The sequence below is a fragment of the Triticum dicoccoides genome, chromosome 7B (assembly GCF_002162155.2).
Source record: "Triticum dicoccoides isolate Atlit2015 ecotype Zavitan chromosome 7B, WEW_v2.0, whole genome shotgun sequence".
Lineage (NCBI taxonomy): Eukaryota > Viridiplantae > Streptophyta > Magnoliopsida > Poales > Poaceae > Triticum > Triticum dicoccoides.
In genome coordinates, this window is record NC_041393.1 from 766,188,005 (window position 1) to 766,213,115 (window position 25,111).

General features: G+C 40.7%; 1 protein-coding gene and 2 pseudogenes across 1 annotated transcript; all 3 read right to left on the reverse strand.

The window, feature by feature from the left end:
* Window positions 1-2,206: 2,206 nt before the first annotated feature.
* Window positions 2,207-3,448, reverse strand: LOC119337204 (annotated as a pseudogene).
* A 4,372-nt stretch (window positions 3,449-7,820) lies between these two features.
* On the reverse strand, window positions 7,821-7,959 carry LOC119342434 (annotated as a pseudogene).
* A 7,496-nt stretch (window positions 7,960-15,455) lies between these two features.
* On the reverse strand, window positions 15,456-16,700 carry LOC119335533 (pheromone receptor transcription activator-like). The gene has a single exon (XM_037607651.1). It carries the CDS (start codon window positions 16,698-16,700, stop codon window positions 15,456-15,458), a length of 1,245 nt encoding a protein of 414 aa, XP_037463548.1.
* Between the last annotated feature and the right edge of the window lie 8,411 nt (window positions 16,701-25,111).

Genomic DNA, 25,111 nt, shown 5'->3' on the forward strand with positions numbered 1-25,111 from the left:
ATAATTAGCTGTCGAAATGAGCCGAATGTAAAACAACACGTACCCGTCGTTTTCGCATTTGAAGAACACGTATCCGGGGTGCTTCGGCGTGCCCGAAGTCAGCCTAGGCACTGTCCGCTGGCAGTTGTCGCACTGTATGAGCGGCATCAGCGAGTCACAGGTCCTCTGCGCGAGGGCCGGCCGAATCCATGCGGGCAAACTGTCGGCGGCGGCGAGCGGACGAACCCGCACCTGCATGCGGCGATGAGCCTTTGCCGGGGCTGCGCGAGCTGCTCCCCGACCATTCCATAGCTTGGTGCAGCCGCCAGCGGCCGGGAAAGCCAAACCCAGCCGCCCGCGATGAAGCGCCGCAGATCCGCAAGGTCCCGGCCCGCCGACGCAGGATGAGAGGGAGGGGCGGCGGAGGGCAACCTCGTTCGTGTGGAGGCCTTTCGGCGTGCTCCGGCCGGCCACTTTCGCCGGAATCTTGGGCGGCAGCGGGGCAAGGAGGAGAGGGGAGGTGGTTTGGTGGGGAAAAGCGCGGGCTGAAATGTCATACCGTTTTCTCTGATTGCTAGCGCTGATTTTAAGCACTTCATTCTGCCTTTTCCAAGCTAGCTTCAGTGTTCAGAGTACCTTGTCGAACTGCCTGACAAATTACAGACAGTTTGCTTACGTTTCTTTTTTGTCCTAGTGCTCATTGGTATTGTAGCGTCAACTAAATATTATTGCAAAATTTGTTTATTATGCAAGGATTTCTTGAGGTTTTTTCATGCTATTTCGTTTTTCCAGTTATCTTTGGTCAATTTTATTTACTTATGGTAGTAACTTTTAGCGAGAAGTGATTCCTGCACACAGAAAAAGAGAAGGAGATTGTCGATTCTACAGAAGAATAACAAAGAAGAAAATATGATACCGTTTTCTCTGATTGCTAGCGCTGATGTGTGTTCGTCTGGTTGTTTCCTAAGATATTCATTTTTTCTGTTCTCTCTTTTTGGATAGTATAAAGTTTGCTGAAACTCCCTGTTGTGCTTTTTAAATTAAGCGAGTAGACGCAGGACGTGTGTACTGCATGCTAGATTGTCTATTTTTGTCTGAGTCAGCATTGCGCGATCCATCTTTAGCATGTCGTTGCGAGAGGTTTTGTTTCTGTCATTGTCGAACTGACTAGTAACTACTAGTGCTACTTATTTCTACATCACTAGTTAAAATTTAGTAATAAAAATTATTGTGCGATTGAGGTTTATGGTCATAACAATGAGTACTCTGACTTTGTTTCCTAACTAATTTTCCAGAGGAAGGGATGGACACCAGTGAGTTCCCTCGAGTCTGCCAAGATCAAGATGGGGAGAAGACGGCGTTTCGGCATCCAAAGCTCACTTTGGTCAACAACGGCGGTTTGGAGAATGAGCAAGTAAAGCCTCCAGGCTCTCGGTATGAAGTGGTAGTCCAAAGGACTATATATTACTATTACCTATAAAGTAAGGAAATTTTTGGTCATTCTCATAAAAGGACGTTCCATACCTCAGATTATCTGTAATCTCATGTAGCATATGCAAACAGATATTGAATTTGTTGCTTTCTTTTGGTTGATTACAATATTTTCGGAGGAACAGACGGGGTCCAGCCAAGAGTAAGATTGCACATGACCCAATGTTGATTGACAATAGAAGTAGCAGCAGTAGTAGCAATGGCAAGAGTGACTATGAGCCGCCATCTCTTCACGTGTCTACCGTGGTTCTAATTTCTTGATAAGGCATATTCATGTCTATTAAGAAAACCTTGATTTGTCATATTCATTAATTCATATATGAGATGTAGTTGTTGTTCTTGGTAGTGTTATGCAACCAGAAAAAGTAATGGATTCTAGTCTCTTGAGTTGAAGTTTGGACTGATGCTATCTTTTAATTTAATTATTTAATGAGCATGGCTTCTATGTTTAGTTGACACGCTAATGTTTGCCTCACAATATTCTAAGAGGTGCATTGTTGTAAATACATGTTCCACTTCCTTCATTCTTAAGATGACAATGATCTAAACAACAACAACAACAAAATTGTAGGTACTAATGAAAAAACATCATGGAGACATGGACCAAGACTTGGAACACTGAGCATACATATTTTTCCCAAACATCCTAATTAAGATAGTAGTCCAAAGGATAATGAATTTGGAAATAAATATATTTTATTCAATATAGCTCTTACATGGAAGCGCTAACTAGCATCTACAACAGATCTCCATAGTCTGTAAGAATATCAATATCTTGTCCAGTGGAAGAGGGCGGCACATCAACCCATCCACCATTTACCATGGAAGACTGCCCTAGATCCATACCGCTAGAGCCTAAGGAAGCATCCATCCATAGGAAACTATTGTAGCATGACTGATCTGATAGAGCATAATCCCATTGTTCAGTGTTAAATGGATCATCAATAGAAAAAGCATTGCCAGTCGAGTACACCAATAGTGGAGAGTCCTCCAAATTCTGCCCAAATGTTGAGTCGTGATTTGCATCATTTTGTTGCGGTTGCACTATGTTGCAAGGGCTTTCATAGTTCTGAACATGCAACTCCTCTGGTGGAGTTTGCTCATGTATCTGATTTGGTATGGGTTGGACATGGGAAGCCAAGTGTGGAGCTAAAGATGGTGGTGCAGAATGGAACATTTGTGGTACCTGCATAGGAAAAAGTAGTGCCGAAGTTTGTTCTGGTTGTGATGGTAGTGGATCTAAAGGTAGCTGGAGTTGTGAGAGATTGTGAGCCTATGATGACTGCATAAGTAAATGAGTAGTACCCAAATGATCTGCCGGCAGAACACTTGGTAGTTGCAGATCTTGTGCAACACATGTGCCACCGGTCTTGTGTTCACGACCATGTAGTGGAGGTAGTCGGAATCTAATGTCTTTTTGGACCCGAGAGAGCTCACTGAAGAGCAGATCTTCAAGACTGAGATCTTGTTCCTTCGTGAAGATGAGATTTGCCACCATACCTCGATTCTCTTCTTGGATATTTTTCATACGAAGGATGGAAAGTTGGTTTTTGTCTTCTTCGGTCATGTTCTCCATGTCCAACTGAGCCACCTCATTTTGTAGGCTTCCAATCCTAGCAGTGGTTGCCTCATCGGCGGAGGGAACTGCTGGTGGAGTTCCAAATAGGAAAGCATCAACAATGGGATCGGCCAATGGCGTCCCAAATGAGTGCATCTTTCCATTGTTTGTTTCTAGGACGACCGCAACCCTAGCCCTAGTGAGGGCAGAGATGTCAGTCACCCTCTTGAACAAACCCGAACGTCGCTTGTAGAAGGTGAGATCACGGTCTTTGTCATTATGGATGTATGCCACACCTGACCGTCGCTCTTTCCTCGGCATACTAATGTGGACAAAGGGGAAGAAACTAACTACTACAAATAGGAAGCACAAGGATCTACAGAAAACTAGAGATTTAGGGGTACTGTTGGCTAACCACATATTGGTGTAGGATATGAGAAGATGTACTCCCCTTATATAGAATTAAAAGGGTTGTATGGCAGTGCTATTTGACAATACAAAGACAATGTAAATCTTTAGTCAAAATTAACATACATAACTCACAAAAAGTGCTATTTTATGGATACTATTAACTATCGTCCAAATATACATATGTGAGTGCATCCACTGTAAGATAATGTGGGAAGCGTTAAACCCTTTTCTCGGGCCGCACTTGTATTTATATGGATGTTGCCGTGGCTTACAAGATGATCGATCAAGAGTTTGATCGAGAGATACATAGAGAACGTCGGTAGAGGAGGAGTTAGGCAGAAGAAAGGATAGGAGAGGTTTACAATTCAAACACTAGTCATATCCCTATACAACTCTATTTCAACACTCCCCCTCAATCTGTACCTAAGGAACTCCAAGGTTGAGATTGTACTTGAACTCATCGAGCCTTCTCATAGTAAGTGGTTTTGTAAAGCCATCAGCAAGTTGATCACCAGTAGAAATGAGTCTTATATCAAGCAACTTGCGAGCTACTCTTTCTTGGACAAAGTGAAAGTCAACCTCAATGTGTTTTGTACGTGCATGAAAAACAGGATTAGCTGAAAGATAGGTAGCACCAATGTTATCACACCATAACCTTGCAGCTCGTGGAGTGTCAACTCTAAGCTCATAAAGTAGAGTCTGAATCCACATGACTTCAGCCGTAGCATTTGCCAAAGCTTTGTACTCAGCCTCAGTACTTGACCTTGAGACTGTAGCCTGTTTTCTTGCACTCCATGATATAAGATTTGTACCCAAGAACACAGAGAATCCACCTATGGACCTTCTGTCATGAGCACACCCTGCCCAATCTGCATCAGAGTAGGCAGACACAAGCATGGAAGGAGACTTGACAATTTTTAGTCCAAGCTCTCCTGAAAATTTGAGATACCTCACAATTCTTTTAACTGCAGTCCAGTGAACAGTAGTTCGTGCATGTAAGTACTGCAATACTTTGTTCACAGAATAAGAGATATCAGGACGTGTAAGAGTTAAATACTGTAATGCACCTACAACACTCATGTAGTTTGTTGCATCCTTAGGTCCAAGAGCCTCTCCAATGTCGATTGTGAGTTTTTCTGAAGTTGAGATTGGTGTACTTACAGGCTTGTAGTTTTCCAATCCTACTCTCCTGAGAATGTCATTTGCATATTTTTCTTGTGACAAAAGTATACCATCTTTCAACTGCTTAACCTCTATGCCAAGGAAGTAATGAAGATCCCCCAAGTCCTTAAGAGCAAACTCCATCTTTAAATCCTTAAGCAGGAAGGTAGTAGCATCTGTACTTGAACTAGCAACAATTATATCATCAACATATACCAGAACAAATATAGTAACATTGCCTTTATTGTAAAAGAATAGTGAGGTATCAGGTTTAGACGGTGTAAACCCGAGTTGCTGTAACTTTGTGCTCAACCTTGAGTACCAGGCTCTTGGGGCCTGTTTCAAACCATACAAAGCTTTATCTAACTCGCAAACATTATAAGGTGTGCTCTTATTTTCATAACCTGGTGGTTGTCGCATGAAAACCTCTTCTTCTAGAACATCATGAAGAAACGCGATCTGAACATCTAGCTGCCTTAAGCTCCAACCTCTGGAAACAGCAATAGACAATACAAGGCGAATAGTAGCTGCTTTAACAACAGGACTGAAGGTATCTTCATAATCAATACCAAACCTTTGTTTGAAATCCTTTGCAACCAATCTAGCTTTATATCTGTCTATGCTCCCATCAGACTTCCTTTTAATTTTATACACCCATTTACAATCTATGACATTTTTGCCCTTTTCTAATGGTACCAAGTGCCAAGTTTTATTTTTCATGAGTGCCTCATATTCCTTATCCATGGCTTCTTTCCAATCTTTATTAGCAAGTGCATCATGCAAATGAGTTGGTTCACCCATACTAGTAAGGAAAGCACGTTTCATTTTATCATACCTTATGGTACCATCCTTGTACTCCTTTTCCTTGACAATACTTGACTGGGATCTAGTATGACGATGTGGAAGTTCATGTGCATGCGCTGGTTCAGCAGTAGAATTATTAGCCACAGAAGATCCCGCCGGATCCCCTGCATCGCCCAGCTCCCGATCCGAGAGAACCAGGGAGCCAGAAATCCCTCTCGTGATTACCGCGCCAGCAGGCGCGCACCGCGTGGCGCCTTCGTTATCCAGCCGGACGGTCGAGTGAGGCGCGCCGTCTATGCTGGGCCCAAGGTGGGTCGTTCGGCCGGCCGCTGGCCCGTCCTTCGCGTGTGCGACGATTGGCGAGGCGTGCTGGCCCATGCTGGCTGGAGTAGAGGGGCCCGCACTGTTGGGGCGGTCGGCCACCACGTCCGCTGCTGCATGCCGCGCGCTCGGATCCACCTGGGATCGCGCACCTGTCGCACTGTCGGCTGGATCCTCCTCGAATCGCGCACCTTCGCTGCCACCTGAATCAGCCTGGGATCTGCTGCCCTTGTTTGTATTCTCTTGCATAAAATGACAGTCTAAATCTGCACACTTAACACCAAAATTAAAATTTCCTTTTTCATTGGAACTAGTCATATGATCAGCACTATTTAACTCGCCCCCATGATCAAGACTAGGAATATAGTCAGAAAGAAGTGCAATTTCTGCATGAAGTAGGGCTCCGGCATTTGGATGAAGCTTTGCAAAAGGAAATATTGTTTCATCAAATACAACATCACGAGAAATATATATGCGTCCAGTGGAAACTTCAAGGCACTTGTACCCTTTCTGAAGATTACTATAGCCAAGGAAAACACATTGAGTGGAACGGAATTCAAGTTTGTGTCGGTTGTATGGACGAAGATTGGGGTAGCATGCACACCCAAAGATTTTGAGATAGTTATAGTCAGGTTTTTGATGAAACAATTTTTCCAAGGGAATAATATTACCAATTACTTTACTAGGAAGACGATTGATAAGATAAGTGACGGCAATAAAGGCTTCATCCCAATATTTGAGTGGCATTGATGGATGAGCCAGAAGAGATAGACCGACCTCAACAATATGACGATGCTTACGCTCAGCAGAGCCGTTTTGTTGATGAGCATGAGGGCAAGAGACATGATGAGCAATACCAATATTGCGAAAGAAAGAGTTGAGTTTTTCATACTCTCCTCCCCAGTCACTTTGGACTGTAATGATCGATTTTCCTGTCAAATTGACGTTCAACAAGTTTTTGAAATTCTTGAAAAACAGAGAGAACTTCAAACTTAAACTTAAGCAAGTATATCCAAGTGAACTTGCTAAAATCATCTATGAAACTAACATAATATTTTCTTCTTCCAAAAGAATCTCTTGCATGACCCCATACATCACTAAAAATAAGTTCCAACGGAGCATGAGACACACTATTTGACCTAGGATAGGGGAGTTGGTGACTCTTTGCACATTGACAAGCATCACAAACTGACTCAATATTTTGACTAGATGACAATGGAAGATTGCCTTTATTCACTACTTGCTTGACTATGATCGACGAAGGATGTCCTAATCTTTGATGCCATCTTGCCAAGGAGGGCTTGACGGCGGAGTAAACTTGATGACGACGATGCTTTCGGTTAAGTGCTCCGGATGTAATGGGATACAAGCCTCCAATGCATCTACCGCGATGGATGAGTTCCCTCGTTGCCCGATCCTTTATAAAGAAATACGTAGGATGAGTTTCAAAGAAGACATTATTATCATGAGTCAAATGAGACATAGATGCAAGGTTTTTGTCGGCTTGTGGAACATGAAGGACATCTTTAAGAATTAAATCACGTTTAAGATTAGGGGAGTTAATAGATGCCTGACCAATATGACATATATCCATACCTCCACCGCTAGCTGTGTGAATTTGATCATTGCCGAAGTACTTCTCCCTCATGGACAGCTTCTCAAGTTCATTGGTGACTTGGTCGGTAGCTCCTGAATCCGCATACCATATGGTGTCATCTCCACCTCCTTGTTCCCTGATTGCAGCAGCTACATGGCGAGCATCAAGAACATAATCCTCATCATAGCGGTGCCAACAATCCATGACTTCATGCCCTGGTTTCTTGCATAGTTGACACCGACGCGATTGGAAGAAGATGATCCAGAGGAGGCGTTGGTGTTGGAGTAGCCGCCCCCTCCAGATCGCGCGGAGATGTTGTTGTTGGTGTAGCCGCCCCCGCCAGGGCGCGTGCTTTGGCTGTTGCCGCGTCCACGCCTGCTGTTGCCACTGCTACGACCACGCCCCTGGTGATCGCGCCCGCGACTGGTTCCTCGGCCCCGTGAGGCAGCGTTGGCGGAGGATTGACGAATGTTCATCCGTGGAGCAGATTGAGACGTGCATCGAAGCTGAGCAGTTGGGTGAATAGTTCCTGGACAGTCACGGGCTCAACCCGTGCTGCAAGAGCCGACACGACCGGGTTGTAGTCGAGGTCGAGGCCGGCGAGGACATGGGAGACAATCTCGGCATTGCCTAACGTTGCTCCTGTGCAGGCGATCTCGTCTGAGAGCATCTTAATTTTGGCAAGATACTCTGTCATGCTTAGGTTTCCTTTTTTCAGATTCGTCAATTCAATGCGGGTATTAATGGCCTGGGCTTGAGTTTGGGCAGGAAAAGTGGCATGAATCGCGGCCCATACCTCCGCTGGAGTCTGCAACGTGACCACCTGTGCAAGGATCGCGCGATACAAAGAGCCCATCAGAAAACCTTGAACTTGCTTTTGTTGAGTGTACCAGAGGTGGCGTGCAAAGTTGACGATCTGTTCCTCCTTCCCGTCCTTGGTGACGGTGAGGGTCTCCGGCGGCTCCTGGCTAGTCGGATCGAGGTGGTGAGCCATCTGTGCGCCCTTGATTTGCGGCAGCACGATGGCTTTCCACATGAGGAAATTGTTCCTCGTGAGCTTCTCCTGTGGTGGTGCCCCAAGGGACATGGCTTGGGCGCTGCTGGATGAAGGGGCAAAGGTGGATGAGGAGGCGAGGGAGGCGGTGAGTGCACTCTTGGTGCTTGATTGGGTGGAGGCGGTCGTCATGGCGAGGTTTGGATAGGCTAGATGCGATCTCTTCTCGTTCTAGGAAGAAGATGCTCTGATACCATGTAAGATAATGTGGGAAGCGTTAAACCCTTTTCTCGGGCCACACTTGTATTTATATGGATGTTGTCGTGGCTTACAAGATGATCGATCAAGAGTTTGATCGAGAGATACATAGAGAAGGTCGGTAGAGGAGGAGTTAGACAGAAGAAAGGATAGGAGAGGTTTACAATTCAAACACTAGTCCTATCCCTATACAACTCTATTTCAACATCCACATCCTTCTTTGCAAACACTGATATGTATTTCTTCTGATGTTAGTATTCACATCCATATATAGAACTATTAACAACTTCTAAAAATAGAAATATTAAATGATTGCCATTTGACCACATCCATATCCTTATCTAGAAGTGTTAACGGGAGTTAAACCCAACTAAGTTTTACTCTAATATACAAAATAATTGTGGTGAAATTTATTTGGTTGTTAATAGCGTCCAAATCCTTTGTTCATCACATTGATTACATCCTAATGTATCAGTGATCATATTGATTACATCCATATCTTGTACTAGCAACTACCTATTCTAGAAGTGGTCGTCCGTTAATCCATAATATCCAAGTATAACATGGACCTTGCTTTGGGGCTTAACTTAGAAATTGAGATACCAACTAGGAAAGATATACTAAGAGCAACCAGAAAATACTAGGACATTTGGTAAGTCATGGTATAACACATATGTTACTCGGAGCATCGACCTGCCTCCTTGGTAAGCCCAGTTCCCGCTCAAGATGTGTTTTTATTGGTTACACATGTATATCATGGGCCCTAGTTTTTTTTGGCCCATAAAATAATATGTGTAAGGCTTTTTCTGGAAGGATCCAACACAACCTAATCTATTATGTATTAAAAGTAATTGACGGGCTCACCAGAAAAAGATAAAAATGCTAGAAAATAACTCAAAAATAAAAAACAACTAACTATTTATCTATTATATATTAAAAGTAATTGACGGGCTCACCAGAAAAAAGATAAAAATGCTAGAAGATCTCTGAAAAATCAAAAACATCCGATCGTCTATTTAATAGTAGGCTAATATTTTATAACCATTATATTATTTTGAAGTGAAATAATTACCCACCATTGCCATTATAAGAAAAAAGTGTTTCATCTAACTTATTAGGACGTGGGCTGATGCCATCTTATTAGGACGTGGGCTGATGCCATATTATAATGGAAAAAAATGTTATGTTCCCATAGTACCCAAAGGACTGCTCACACATGAACACAGTGGCAGCAATGTTCATGTAAATGATCTTTGTGATTAATTCCCCCTTGGTAGAGTACCTGAAAAAGCCTCCAGATTGGATCTTCCCAGAGCAGAGAGGTGGGCGGAGCAAAAATCATTTGTTAATATTTCTGAGGTTTTGGGGAGTATATAAAGGCAGCGGAAGAAAGATGCGATGGAGGCAACCTCTATGGCGGCCATGCTCCCCCTTGGATGCTCGTGCCGACCTGTGGCATGTGGCCTAGGGGGGGGGATGGGTCGAGGTCCCTTCGGCTTCCTTTCTTCATGAAACTTAGTATTTTTTTTCCCTAATTTTTTGGTCCCTAAAAAGTTGATTTTTTCTGAAAATCCAAAAAAACAACAACTGGCACTTTGCACTGAATTAATTGGTTAATCAAGAAAAAATATAAAAGTTGATGCTAATACTATGCCATTATGATATAAGTATAGCATGAAACAATAAAAATTTCTTGATGCGTATAGTACATATCAACTGGCATGAATAAATTGATGTTTTTCTAGGGCTTGTTAATACTCACAATATTGTTCTCCTAGATAACCATACACAGGGTACTCCTTGGTCCCTACTGGTTCGATGTCCAGGCTAAAATTGTGACTAGCATGAATAAATTGATGGCTTTCTCTATCGTTTACTATTACTTGATAAAACTTTTCAGCTGGACAACAGTGAGGTTCTTCCTACCAATTAGAAATGGGTGACTCCCATTTTGTAGCCATCTCCACGTTACTACAAGCTAATTTAGGCCAATCTGTCTTCTTAATGTTAGCTTTAAAATCTTCACCAAAGTTGGGACTAATAGGCTTACGCAGATTGCGCATTCTGTGGTGCAGCCGTGTCAAACTGCTTTCATGCCGGACAGAAACATCCTAGAAGGGGTTGTGGTTCTGCATTAAATGCTCCATGAAATCCACACGAAAAAACTAGATGGGGTGGTTTTCAAAGTGGATTTTGAGAAAGCGTATGACAAGGTAAGATGGCCATTTTTTCAGAAGGCTTTGCGTATGAAAGGATTCGATCAGGCCTGGAGAGACCAGGTAGATTCTTTCACGCAAAAAGGGAGTGTTGGAATGGTAAATGATGACATAGGTCATTATTTTCAGACACACAAGGGTCTGAGACAAGGAGATCCGATGTCTCTGATTTTGTTCAACAAAGTCGTTGACATGTTGACAGTCCTAATAGGAAGGGCTCAGGATGATGGCCAGGTAGGTGGCCTCGTTCCGCATTTAGTTGACGTAGGAGTGTCTATCCTACAGTACGCGGATGATACTATCATCTTTATGGAGCATGATTTGGCTAAAGCTAGAAACATGAAGCTGGTATTGTGCTTGTTTGAACAATTATCGGGGTTAAAGATTAACTTCCACAAAAGTGAATTGTTCTGCTTTCGAAGAGCTAAAGAAGAACAACAAGATTACAAGGAATTGTTCAGGTGCGAATTGGGGTCTTTACCCTTCAGTATTTGGGTATACCAATCCACCATCGCAAGCTTTTAAACAAGGAGTGGAAGAGCACTGAAGATCGATTTGAAAGAAAATTGAGTTGCTGGAAGGGCAAGCTTATGTCATACGGAGGACGATTGATTCTAATTAATTCGGTTCACACAAGTATGCCGATGTTTCTCTTATCCTTTTTCGAAGTACCAGTTGGTGTACGAAAAAGGCTAGATTTCTATCGATCGCGCTTCTTCTGGCAGAGTGATGAATTAATAAGAAAATACAAACTCGCTAAGTGGGATATCATTTGTAGGCCGAAAGATCAAGGGGGTCTAGGCATTGAAAATTTAGAGGTGAAGAACATATGTCTTCTCAGCAAGTGGTTGTATAAGTTATCTGTAGAGACGGATGCAACATGGGCCCAGATTCTTCGTAATAAGTACCTTCAGTCCAAAACCTTGTCCCAGGTAACGGTAAGGCCGACTGATTCGCCTTTTTGGAAGGGACTGGCAAGAGTGAAATCAGTCTTCTTTAACAGGACAAAATTTATAGTTGGAAATGGTACTTTCACAAGATTCTGGGAGGATACCTGGCTAGGGGAGACACCCCTTGCAATCCAATATCCTTCTCTCTATAATATTGTTCAGCGGAGAGACGCTTACGTTGCAACAGTACTATAGTCCAATCCTCTTAATATTCAATTCAGGAGGACGCTAGTGGGAAACCGTTGGGAAGCTTGGCTCCATCTTGTGAGAAGATTGATGGATGTCCAACTTTCTCAACAGCCAGATCAGTTGCGCTGGAAACTAGCTAAGAATGGTGAGTTTTCGGTTAAATTCATGTATTTGGATATTATCAACACTAGCGTTATTCCTAGTTTGAAACATGTTTGGAAAGTCAAAGTGCCTTTAAAAATCAAAGTGTTTATGTGGTTTGTCCACAAACAAGTCATCCTAACTAAGGACAATTTGGCGAAGCACAACTAGACTGGATCTAAAAGATGTAGTTTTTGTGATAGTGATGAATCAATCAAACACCTCTTTCTTGACTGCCCTTTGGCAACAATTTTGTGGAGGTCGGTCCACATAGCTTTTAATATTACTCCTCCCAATTCCATCAACACGTTATTTGGGACATGGCTAGATAGGATTGATGCAGCAACAGCGAGGCACATCCCTGTAGGAGTATCCGCTTTATTATCGGCAGTTTGGAACTGCAGAAACGACTTGGTTTTTAACAAAATAACAAATATTCATTTCTTGCATGTTGTTTTCAGGGCCACTAGACTCATCCGTATGTGGTCGCTATTCACTTCGACGGAGGCCAGGGAGCATTTGGTTACTGGATCTATCCGATGGGAGACGGTAGCTCGGGCTATCTTCAACCGGTTTGGATGGCGGTCATGTAATAGGATAGGTATTTAGTTTCCTATCTTTTGTTTTGCCTGCCGGTTGTGGCTGCCCTGTTTTTGCTTTAGTGCTCTTTATGAGCATTTTTTTCATTTTGTTTGAGACCTCGAGACTTATGTTGGATCTTTTGTTTATCAATAATATGGTCGTATGCATCATTCTGATGCAGAGGCCGGGGCAAACCTCCTTTTCAAAAAAAGAAAAAAAATACAGAAAATCACCCTGCTGGAAACATAATATGTGTAAGGAGGAGCGGAACATACTTCTCTTGCCGCCCCAAAGTCTGACAATTTATACAATACCATTCCTCAGTCGACACCAACAGATTTTCTGAAAGAAAATAACTCTATGTAAATTTTGTCATATTATAGGCATTAATTGGGGCATGAGACAATCCACCAAATTACCAGGTTTCATGTCGCGACGAAAATATCCATAATTATGTGCGTACATATAGAACCCCATCTGGTACTGATGACTATATAAACTACAGTCGGAGCATCTTACCTACAACTTTTTACTTCTGTTAATTCAGATCAAAGCTTCAATATGGGCAATGACAATGGTTAATCTACAACAATAACAAAACTGATTCATAATTGTATGCTTAAACAAAGTGATACTGCATATGTGAATTTGGGATAGCAATATATAAGCTGAGATGGCGTATGTGAAGTACAGAATGTCTATACCCGAACACACTGGAGCATCAAAGGGGTTTGATCGTCCTAGAACTGCACGACTTTAGCCGCGAACAGTCAGATTCATTTGATCTTGTGGGTCCTGTCCACGGCCGTGGAATCGACATGAACAAAAGCACGTAGCCTTACGGGAGGATAGGTAAGGGAGATGGGACGGCTTTGGCGGAATCGACATGAACCAAAACAGCTGGCCATACTGTGGTTGCGATCCGGATCTTGGTGGTGTGGTGACCTGACGTCTTTCATTGGAGGTCACGGGCAGCAGCGAGACGGAGGGAGGGAGAGCAAGACTGCAGCAGGCGTCACCACTGTGGACACAGGTTGACCTAGTCGGGGCAACCAGAGGCAGCCGGACCGGCGATCATGCCGGAGGAGCTCCTTGATGCAGAGATCAGTTCCCCGTCGCTGCACCCTGTTATAGACAGGGGAAACGACAAGTAGTCTCAACAACCATATCTATATAGATGCCTCTAGGACTTCAAATCAGAGATCTAGCTTGTGCTCCATAGAGCTCAACATAAGAGTTATCTACATTTTGAGGCTTAAGTGGAAAGATTTGTATAATTACACTAGCTAGCTAGTGTTTCCTTTTTTTCTATTCCCTCCTTGTACATATGTATCACAAAGAAAATAAAAATAAATAAAATATGTAGTACAAGACTATTGTCGCTCGTAGAAAACTTCCCTTTGTAATTCAACCACGCTAAGTACCACTAAGATTTCCCCTCTCTTTATATAATTATGATTTCCCCTCTCTTTTTGTAATAATGAAAATCTAGTTCTGGTGGATTCTTTGTATTTTGAAAGTGGCAACCGCAAAACAATTAGTGATTTCCACCAGTCATTGAGCGCCGCAAAATCACCCGTTAGTGATAGCAAACCTGCATTTGATGAGTATTAAGACGGGTTGACGATGTGTTACCTACCAGTTCGTCATGGATGGAGTGTCGGTTACACAGGCCACTCTCTAGTAGTGCATGATATTATGCCATCCAGTCTAAGCCAGGTTTATAATAAGTGTGATGTGAGTTTAATATTTGAAGTGCTTTTATACGTTGGCACCATGGGTGTATGTCTTCTTAAGTACGATGTGCATCTAGTCTAAACATTATCTCTCCAAGCTTGGTGTTATCTTGAATATGAAGGTCATGTTGCATCATAAAAATTAATACTTGATCATTAAAATTATGACATGTGAAAGTCCGAGATTAGGTGTTTCTTTTTTATGTTCTTAGCCATATACATGTTGTTTTAACTAATGACAATATATCTTGTCACCATTACTATTCTTAGATTAGTTATTTACCAAAGCTCATGCATGCCATCCACCAAAAAGAATTGTGTTTATGGTAAGTTATATGTGAGTTCTAGATTTAGGTTGTTCTTCTACAAAAGTGGCTACTTGTGTTGATTAACTGATGTCTTCTATGAGATGGTCGTTATGTCCTTGTAAGTTTGTTGTATTGCGATGATTAATGGCATACTTTAAAATTAAGCCAATTTACAATATCTTCATGGAGAGCTCTAGATCCACGGTACTTTTCAATGTTGTTAATGGGCATATGTGGTATCAATGGATCACATGTGGCCACCATCTCTTCACATGTCTAATATGGCTCTAATTTCTTGATAAGGCATATTCACGTCTATTAAGAAAACCTTGATTTCTCATATTCATTCATTCATATATGAGACACAGTTGTTGTTCTTGGTAGTGTTATGCAACCAGAAAAAGTAATGGATTCTAGTCTCTTCAGTTGAAGTTTGGACTTGTGCTATCTTTTAATTTAATTGTTTAATGAGCATGGCTTCTATTTTTAGTTGACAAGCTAATGATTGCCTCACAATATTCTAAGAGGTGCATTGTGGTAAATACATGTTCCACTTCCATCATTCCTCAGATGACAATGATCTACAACAACAAAATTGTAGGTACTGATGAAAAACCATCATGGACCAAGACCTGGAACACTGAGCATGCATATTTTTCCCAAACATCCTAATTAAGATAGTAGTCCAAAGGATAATGAATTTGGAAATAAATATATTTTATTTCAATATAGCTCTTACATGGAAGCGCTAACTAGCAACTACAAAAGCTCTCCATAGTTTGTAAGAATATCAATATCTTGTCCAGTGGAAGAGGGTGGCACATCAACCCATCCACCATTTACCATGGAAGACTGCCCTAGATCCGTACCGCTAGAGCCTAAGTAAGCATCCATCCCTAGGAAACTATTGTAGTACGACTGATCCGATAGAGGAAAACCCCATTCTTCAGTGTTAAATGGGTCATCAATAGAAAAGGCATTGCCACTCGAGTACCCCAATAGTGGAGAGGCCTCCAAATTATGCCCGGATGTTGAGTCATGGTTTGCGTCATTTTGTTGTGGTTGAACTACGTTGCAAGTACTTTCATAGTTCTGAACATGCAACTCCTCTGGTGGAGTTTGCTCATGTACCTGATTTGGTATGGGTTGGACATGGGAAGCCAAGGGTGGAGCTAAAGATGGTGGTGCAGAATGGAAAATTGGTACCTGCATAGGAAAAAGTGGTCCCGAAGTTTGTTCTGGTTGTGATGGTGGTGGATCTAAAGGTAGCTGGTGTTGTGAGAGATTGTGAGGCCATGGTGACTGCATAAGTGAATGAGTAGTACTCGAATGATCCGCCGACAGAACACTTGGTAGTTGCAGATCTTGTGCCACAGATGTGTCACCGGTCTTGTCTTCACGACCATGCAATGGAGGTAGCCGGAATCTAATATCTTTTTGGACCCGAGAGAGCTCACTGAAGAGCTTGTTCAGATCTTCAAGACTGAGATCTTTTTCCTTCGTGAAGATAAGATTTGCCACCATACCTGGATTCTCTTCTTGTATATTTTTCATACGAAGGATGGAAAGTTGGTTTTTGTCTTCCTCGGTCATGTTCTCCATGTCCAACCGAGCCACCTCGTTCTGTAGGCTTCCAATCCTAGCAGTGGTTGCCTCCTCGGCGGAGGGAACTACTGGTGGAGCTCCAAATAGGAAAGCATCAACAATGGGATCGGCCAATGGCGTCCCAAATGAGTGCATCTTTCCATTGTTTGTTTCTAGGACGACCACAACCCTAGCCCTAGTGAGGGCAGAGATGTCAGTCGCCCTCTTGAACAAACCGGAACGTCGCTTGTAGAAGGTGAGATCACGGTCTTTGTCATTGTGGATGTATGCCACACCTGACCGCCGCTCTTTCCTCGGCATACTAATGTGGACAAAGAGGAAGAAACTAACTACTACAAATAGGAAGCACAAGGATCTACAGAAAACTAGAGATTTAGGGGTATTGTTTGCTAACCACATATTGGTGTAGGATATGAGAAGATGTACTCCCTTATATAGAATTAAAAGGGTTGTATGGTAGTGCTATTTGACTATACAAAGACCATGTAAATCTTTAGTAAAAATTAACATTAAAGGTGCTATTTATGGATACTATTAACTATCATCCAAATATACATATGTGAGTGCATCCACATCCTTCTTTGCAACCACTGATATGTATTTCTTCTGATGTAAGTATTAACACTTCTAAAAAGAGAAATATTAAATTATTGCCATTTGACCACATCCATATCCTTATCTAGAAGTATTAATGGGAGTTAAACCCAACTAAGTTTCACTCTAATATACAAAAATAATTGTGGTCAAATTTATTTGGTTGTTAAATGCGTCCAAATCCTTTGTTGATCACATTGATTACATCCTAATGTATTAGTGATCATATTGATTACATCCATATCCTGTACTAGGAACTACCTAATCTAGAAATGGTCGTCCTTTAATCCATAATATCCAAGTATAACATGGTCCTTGCTTTGGGGCTTAACTTTGAAATTGAGATTCCAACTAGGAAAGATACACTAAGAGCAACTAGAAAATACTAGGACATTTGGTAAGTCATGGTATAACACATATGTTACTCGGAGCATCGACCTGCCTCCTTGGTAAGCTCAGTTCCCGCGGAAGATGTGTTTTTATCGGTTACACATGTATATCTTGGGCCCTAATTTTTTATGGCCCATAAAATAATATGTGTAAGGCTTTTTCTGGAAGGATCCAACACAACCTAATCTATTATGTATTAAAAGTAATTGATGGGCTCACCAGAAAAAGATAAAAATGCTAGAAAATAACTCGAAATAGAAACAACTAACTGTCTATCTATTATATATTAAAAGCAATTGCGAGGCTCACCAGAAAAAGGATAAAAATGCTAGAAGATCTCTCAAAAATCAAAAACATCCGACTGTCTTTTTAATAGACTAATATTGTATAACCATTAGACTAGTTTTAAGTGAAACAATTACCCACCATTGCCATTATAACAAAAAGGTATTTCGTCTAACTTATTAGGACATGGGCTGATGCCATATTATAATTAAAAAGAAATGTTATGTTCCCATAGTACAAAAAGGACTGCTCACACATGAACACAGTGGCATCAATGTTCATGTAAATAATCTTTAATTGTGATTAATTCCCCCTTGGTAGTGTACCTGAAAAAGCCTCCAGATTGGATCTCCCCGGAGCAGAGAGGTGGGCGGCGCAAAAATCATCTGTTAATATTTCTGAGGTTTTTGGGAGTATATAAAGCCAACGGAAGAAAGATGCGATGGAGGCAACCTCCTGTGGCATGTGGCCTAGGGAGGACCAGGTGGGTCTAGGTCCCTCCGGCTTCATTTCTTCAAAAAACTTAGTATTTTTTTCTAGTTTTTTGGTCCCTTAAAGTTGATTCTTTTTTTTAGAAAATCCAAAAAAACAACAACTGGCACTTTGCACCGAATTAATAGGTTAAAAAAGAAAAACTATAAAAGTTGATGCTAATACTATGCCATTATTATATAAGTATAGCCTGAAACAATAAAAATTTCTTGATACGTATAGGACATATCAACTGGCATGAATAAATTGATGTTTTCTAGGGCTTTTTAATACTCGACAATATTGTTCTCCTAGATAAACAGACACAAGGTAAAACTTGGTTCCTACTCGTTCGATGTTCAGGCTAAAATTGTGACTAGCATGGATAAATTGATGGCTTTCTCTATCGCTCACTATTACTTGATGACACTTTTCAGCTGGGTAGCTGGACAGAAGCGAGGTTCTTCCTACCAATTAGTAATGGGCGGCTCCCATTACGTAGAGCTAAAATGGTGACAAGCACGAATAAATCGTTATATTTCTCCAAGGCTCATTAATAATGCATGGTACTATTCGGTTGGATAGCCACACAGAAGTAATGTACTCCTTTTCAATTTTGAGGGGATGACTCTTGGCCTGTATCCATCTGTCTAGTGTCTAGCACGAATAAATTGGTGTCTCTCTCTACAACAAATGATTGATGGTACTATTCGGGCAGACCAGCAGACATAAGCAAGGTACCCCCTAGTTCCCTGCCGATTCAAGGCGGATGGCTGCTGGTAATATGTGCATTAATCCAAACTGAAACGGTGACTAGCACGAATAAATCGATATCTTTATTTTCTCTTTAATACTTCCACTTTTCGAGTAGGTTGTCCGAAAACATGAGGTGGGCAGCTCCTGATACGGAGCCGCATGCACATTAATCCATGCTAAAATGGTGACTTGCACACATATATCGATGTTTTACTCTAGGGCTCATTAACACTTGATGCTGTAGTTTGGTTGGACAACTAGACAGAAAGCAAGGTGTTCCATGATTTCTTGTCCATATAGGGTGGATGGCTCCATGCACGACCTATCACACATTAATCCGGGCTCGTCTAACACGAATAAATGGATGCCTTTCTATATGGATCATTAATACTTGATGGCGCTCTTTGGTTAGGCGGTGTACAAAAGCGAGGTACCCCCTTCTGTTTTCGGGTGGTTGTGGGGCCACTAGACGGGCACAAGCAAGATACTCCCTGTCATTGGGAGGTATATTTTAAATATTATTTTTATTACATAAATTTCAAAAATATAACCCTAAAATATAATATTTCACCAGTAGTACTCCGACATGTCGGTGCCAACAATGACAGATATCGTTGGCAATACCAATGATACATCTGTTGTCATTTTGAGTCACATGGGCCATCATCGGTGCATCTTGCATCAGCCCTCCCGCATGACACACTCGTACAGAGCTAGCTACGTTAGAGCGTGTACAATGGTGCTATCTTCACAATGTCAGCTAAGATCACTGCTGAGTTAGAAAAGGGCGAATGGAGGAAAAAAACGCTTGCCATCTCTTACCTAAGAGATGGTCTCTCAGTAAAGAAGATAAGACAATTCCATCCATTGTACTAGATGTCATCTCTTAGCTACATATTTTCAGTTTAGTTTTAACCATTGCATTAATTTAAGAGCATGTAAACCTTGCTTGTTAGGCTAAGAGCTAATCCATTGTATAATATGTTTTTAAGCTTCTCCAAATGACATACATAGCATACAAGAATATTGTAACGAATAACTATTTGTGTACAACGTGCTCGGGGTATTATGAAGATATAAAGCATGTGCTATTTGAATGTAATATTGCAAAGGAGGTTTGGAACAATCTTGGTCTATTGGAACTCACCGAAGAGGCATGCATGCTGGACCATTCAGGTAGTGTTTGTTTCACAAATTCACGAACGTTTTTTAATTTGCTAATATTATTTTTTGAAAGCATGATTTTTCTTTAGTTTGAGAAAATGTAAAATTTCATGAATTATTTTTAATAGGGGAATATTTATAACTTGATGAGCATTTTTAAATATCCTAAACATTTATTTTAAATACAGAATGTTTTTTATAAAGTTGCAAACATATTTAAAATCCATGAATTATTTTTGAAACTTGGAAGCATTTATTAAAATTCTTGAAAATATGGTGAAAATGAGTAAAATTTGTCAGCATTTGTAGGTGAACTTTTAGGTAGCTTTCTACTCCCTCCGTCAAATAATATATAATCACCGTGTTTTTGACAAAAATGTCCTATGCTATGGGACAAAGGAAAAAGTAAACAGCTCAAAAATAGATCTGTACAACCGAAAAAAGCCCAGCGAGATATAACCCAAGCTCGCCTCTGATCCCACCTTAGTGGGTGGACCCAATGGTCTAGATTTGGAAAGGTTGTATTGAGTGGCACAGACTTGCTTTAGAACCAGTTTCTCAAAAACAAACTTGTTATACAAGCTTTCGAGTGATTTTTTCCTTTTTTTGGTGTTTTTTTTGTATACTTCATTTTTACTTCCTGCATGTCTTCTCTATTGGTTTTCATCACTCTATTTATTGAATTTTATGTTTTTCATTCCTTTCCTTTTTTTGCATTTTTTAAATACATGTTGACAAATTTCATATACATGTTGAACATATTTGGATACATGTTAAACATTTTCCAAATACAATTTGAATATTTTTTTTAAATATACATTGAATGTTTGACAAATGTACATTAAACATCTTCAGAATACAATATGAAATTTTCTTAAACACACAATGACCATTTTTCATGAATGCCATGAATATCATTTTTAGTCGTGCAAACAGTTTTAAAGTGCTATTGAAATTTCTTCAAATTCATGAACCTTTTTGAATGGTATGAAACATTTTCTGAAGATTACACAAACAAATTTTAACATTATATGAATTGTTTTTTAAAATGCCGTGAACTTATGTTTAAACACATGAACATCTATTAAATATGATAATCATTTTTTTGAATATTATGAGTGTTTTCTACAAACTATGCCAATAATCTTTTACATTACATGAACATCTGTTAACGCTGATCAATTTAGGGATGACTATTCGTCACCCTGGATGAGAAATAGTTATTCTTCACCCCCCCCCCCTCTCCTCTCTATTTTAACATCAATAGACCATACTTTTACGTTCCATAAATTTTGTTTTATTACATATGTAAAAGGAGAAAGTAAGAAAATATAATCACTGTAAAAAATATTTTATGTTACATAAAATTACAAAAGCTAAAACACATTTTAAAATATACATAAAATGCAATTTTTCTTGTCTTATAACCTATATTTTTGTTTACTTATACCAAAAAGAATGTAGTGAATTAATATGAATATAACTATTTGTATTTCAAATGCAATTTATTTATAAAACGATTGTAAGATTACCTCAGATAAATAGTAACTTATTTGTGTGATCAAACACAAAATAATGAAAAAGAAGACTCCCTACTGGCAGAGCCATTATGTGATCCCTTGAGGCAAGGCGAGCTACTATCTCACTAAAAGCTAGACATAGTGACACCCGTAATGCATCACAATCACATTGGATAAGAACCAGGCAAAGTGGGCCGGCTCACTATCTGCGTGAGGGTTTGCTCGACTACAGCAGGCAGCGGGCTGATCCACGTTGTTGTCCCCCTAAAAAAGTACATGATGCTGACTAAATAAAATACTTTTTGCGGCCTTAAAAAACAAATGGCGAGCCGGGAGTCCAATTGATGAAATATTGAACCAACAACTTCACTGGTTCAGTCACTGGTCCGGTTTATAAAACTAGAGAAAAGTATACTTTTCGTTCCTTAATTTTTGGTGGAGTCTAGATTTGATCCCTCAGCTTCAAAACCGAACAACTTGCACCCCCAACTACAGAAACCGGACAAGGTTCGTCCCTGGTCTTGGTTTTGACCGGTTTGGTGCTGACTCACCCCGGTTTTGACCAGTCTCACTCAAATTCGCGTAATTTTTTTATATCCGTGTACTTTTTGAAATTCGAATACACTTTCCAAATCCGCAAAGTTTTTTCAAGGTCGCGTATTGTTTTTAAGAAATAAACATACTTTTTTCAAATCAGTGCACTATTTTGAAAGTTTGATCGTGACGGGCTACTGTGCGCGCACGTACTACGAGTTATGGACCAAATTGAGGTATACGAGATACCTGAAAAGTACATCCTAAAGAGGTGGACCTGGGATCCAGAGGAGGATCTTATTCAACCTGATTTCGAACAGCCGACAGTTAAGAAGTCGATGCCAGAGGAGGGGAAAAGCGTCATGCGATACACGTCAATTCTTAAAGAATTTAAGGCATCGGCCAAAGACGCTTGCCTAACAGATGACGGGACCAGATTGGTAAGAAAACACCTGTATAATTTCAAGGAGGAGCTTGAAATACTGAAGAACAATCAACTTAAAAAAGCAAGAAAGGAAAAGGAAGAAGCAAAAGGATTGTTTCAAGGACAGCCGGATCCCTGCTCGATACCTGTGGGGCGGATGAATGAAGACAACCCTGTCACACATCACCAAAACACCCCTGATGCAAGACATCTGGAGAACCCAGCCACACAGCAAACAAGTGCCACTAATGTGCATCGACAGGAGAACACCGCCACACAACAAGAAAGTGCTAGTAATGTGCAGCGACAGGGTAACCCTGCCACACAGCAAGAAAGTGTGCAGGTGATGATACATGCTAGCAAAAACAATCATGCTTTTGTCATCCAGCCCCCACATCCAGATGCAGCTCCATCCTCAAACACAAAGTTGATATTAGACCCTCCCAAGACTACAACGAAGGGGCGGCCAAAGTCAAAAAGAAAGCAGTCAGGTTTTGAGATTGCAAAACCAAAGCCAAAAAGGAAATGTGGTGTGTGCAGGAGTCTGGAGCATGACAAACGCACGTGCAAATCTCCCCTAGCAAGATAAATGAAGAAGGTGCTATTAAAATGGAAGATGGTGGCTGCATTTTTTTCATGGACCATAATGTGCAAACTACAAGCCCCATAACATTCCAGTTATCAGCATTGTATCATAGATTTTATCATGGCTTTGTAAGCAAGCTATCAGTACCCTGTTATGCCAGTTACCAGCAAATGTTTGATGGGATTGACATGGATTTGTAAATCCAAAATTTTTATATCTTAACCAAGCTATCAGTACACTATTATGCCAGTTACCAGCAATGTATGATGGAATTGACATGGATTTGTAAAATCCAATATTTTTATATCTGCATTTTTTGAAGGCTACCAGCACTGCATTGTATTACTTATGAACAAAGAATTAGGCCTGTTTGCACTTCTAAAAATTGCTTATGAACAAATTATAATCACAGTAGTGAATTATATCATATAGTCAGTGACTTTGGACTGTGTATACTATAGTAAAACAGCATGTCAACACATTGCTCCATGGCATTGTCATGACAGATTCACATAAAAAAGTTATCATCACAGTTTGGTAGAAGTTATCACACCGTAGTAAAAAAAATATCACCTCATCATCCACTGCCGAACAGATGATAGCGCCACTGTTTGCATTTGTTTTGATAATGATCTAACCACCTCAATGTCATAATTTTCCGGAGAGCTGGAATTTGTTCATGAGCTAAGGCTGGAACATTTTTGCCATCCCACACCTCAAGGTACGTGCAGGCGAAAAATCCACAATCAATGCTGAAACATTTGTGATGAAAAAAACAACACAAAATCAGTTTAATTGGAGTTTGCGACCGGGTCAATAAACAGGGATGAGAAACATGTAGTGGGATGTTAAAAAGAGAGTGAATAATCCACAACTAACCCATTATCCTGTTTCAACACATCAATGTACACAAGTTCATAGTCCTGGATCTGCTTATGCGAGTCCTTGTAATTTATCAACCAGGCCTTCTTTATAGCGTTCATGTATCTTGTCGCATGCTCGAGAAGAGAAGGACTATCTTGTTCACGCAATGAATCTAGAACTTCAAACCGCTTCGCCCTAAGATTTAGTGACAACACATACCAATGCCCGTCATCTAGACCGCGGCCCAACTTTTGCAAAGCAGGGAATAGTAGCTGCAAAAAAATAAAAGGCAGTAAGCATAGAAGGAGTTGGAAAAGAAACAAAATTACCAAGATAACAAATGGTCATGAAATTCACATGGGAGGCAACTAGAAAAAGAAGTTATCAGGGCAGAAAGGTCAAAGTTGCCAGTGTGCATGAATCAGGTTATCATGACATGAAGAACAAACAATATCCGCAAATAACAAGAAGTTACATGATATTAACAGGAAGTTGCCAAGACACTAACTGTACAGTTACCTGATCCAGCAAGCATAACATACCTGATCCTGGTGACTAAGAATGTAAGACTTGTCCCGTCAAAAATACTTCAGTAAACACTTGGATTTGAAGTCTCCTATCAACAGATACACAGAGAGCACCCAAGGGAAGATGAGCCTGTTTGGCGTTTCCTTGTACTGGAGAACGCGAACGTAACTCTGCAATGTTGGTTGATAGTTGCCCAACTCCCTTCACACAATTGGCAAGCTCACCGAGGGTGACCCACCTACCATCAATGTCGATGACCCTAACACTACAAAATACAAAAAAAAAAGATTTAAAAAATACATTTCAAAAAATAGCGCACAAATAATGATTTGTGTTAAAAAAGATGAGAAAAAGGATGGAAACATACTCTTTAATCTTAGAGTTAGAATCAGTAGTATGCTTGATAACTTCATTGTAAACATACTCTTCCTCCTCGCTCGGTGTGAGGGTGGAAAAAGGCGGGAGCAGGTATTTGGACGGGTGGGTGACCCTAACTTTCCGAATAAAGGATTTAGGGGTTGAACTGCGTACTAAATGCTCTGTGTGAGGTGGTAACTCTGGTGTAACAAATGTTGGACTTTGAGGGTTGTCTGGTAGAAACAGAAAAAATAGAAAACCATGAATTATCATCAGATGGGAGAAAGAATTATCAAGTGATGGGTCAAAACATATCAACTGCCACATGTTTTGATTA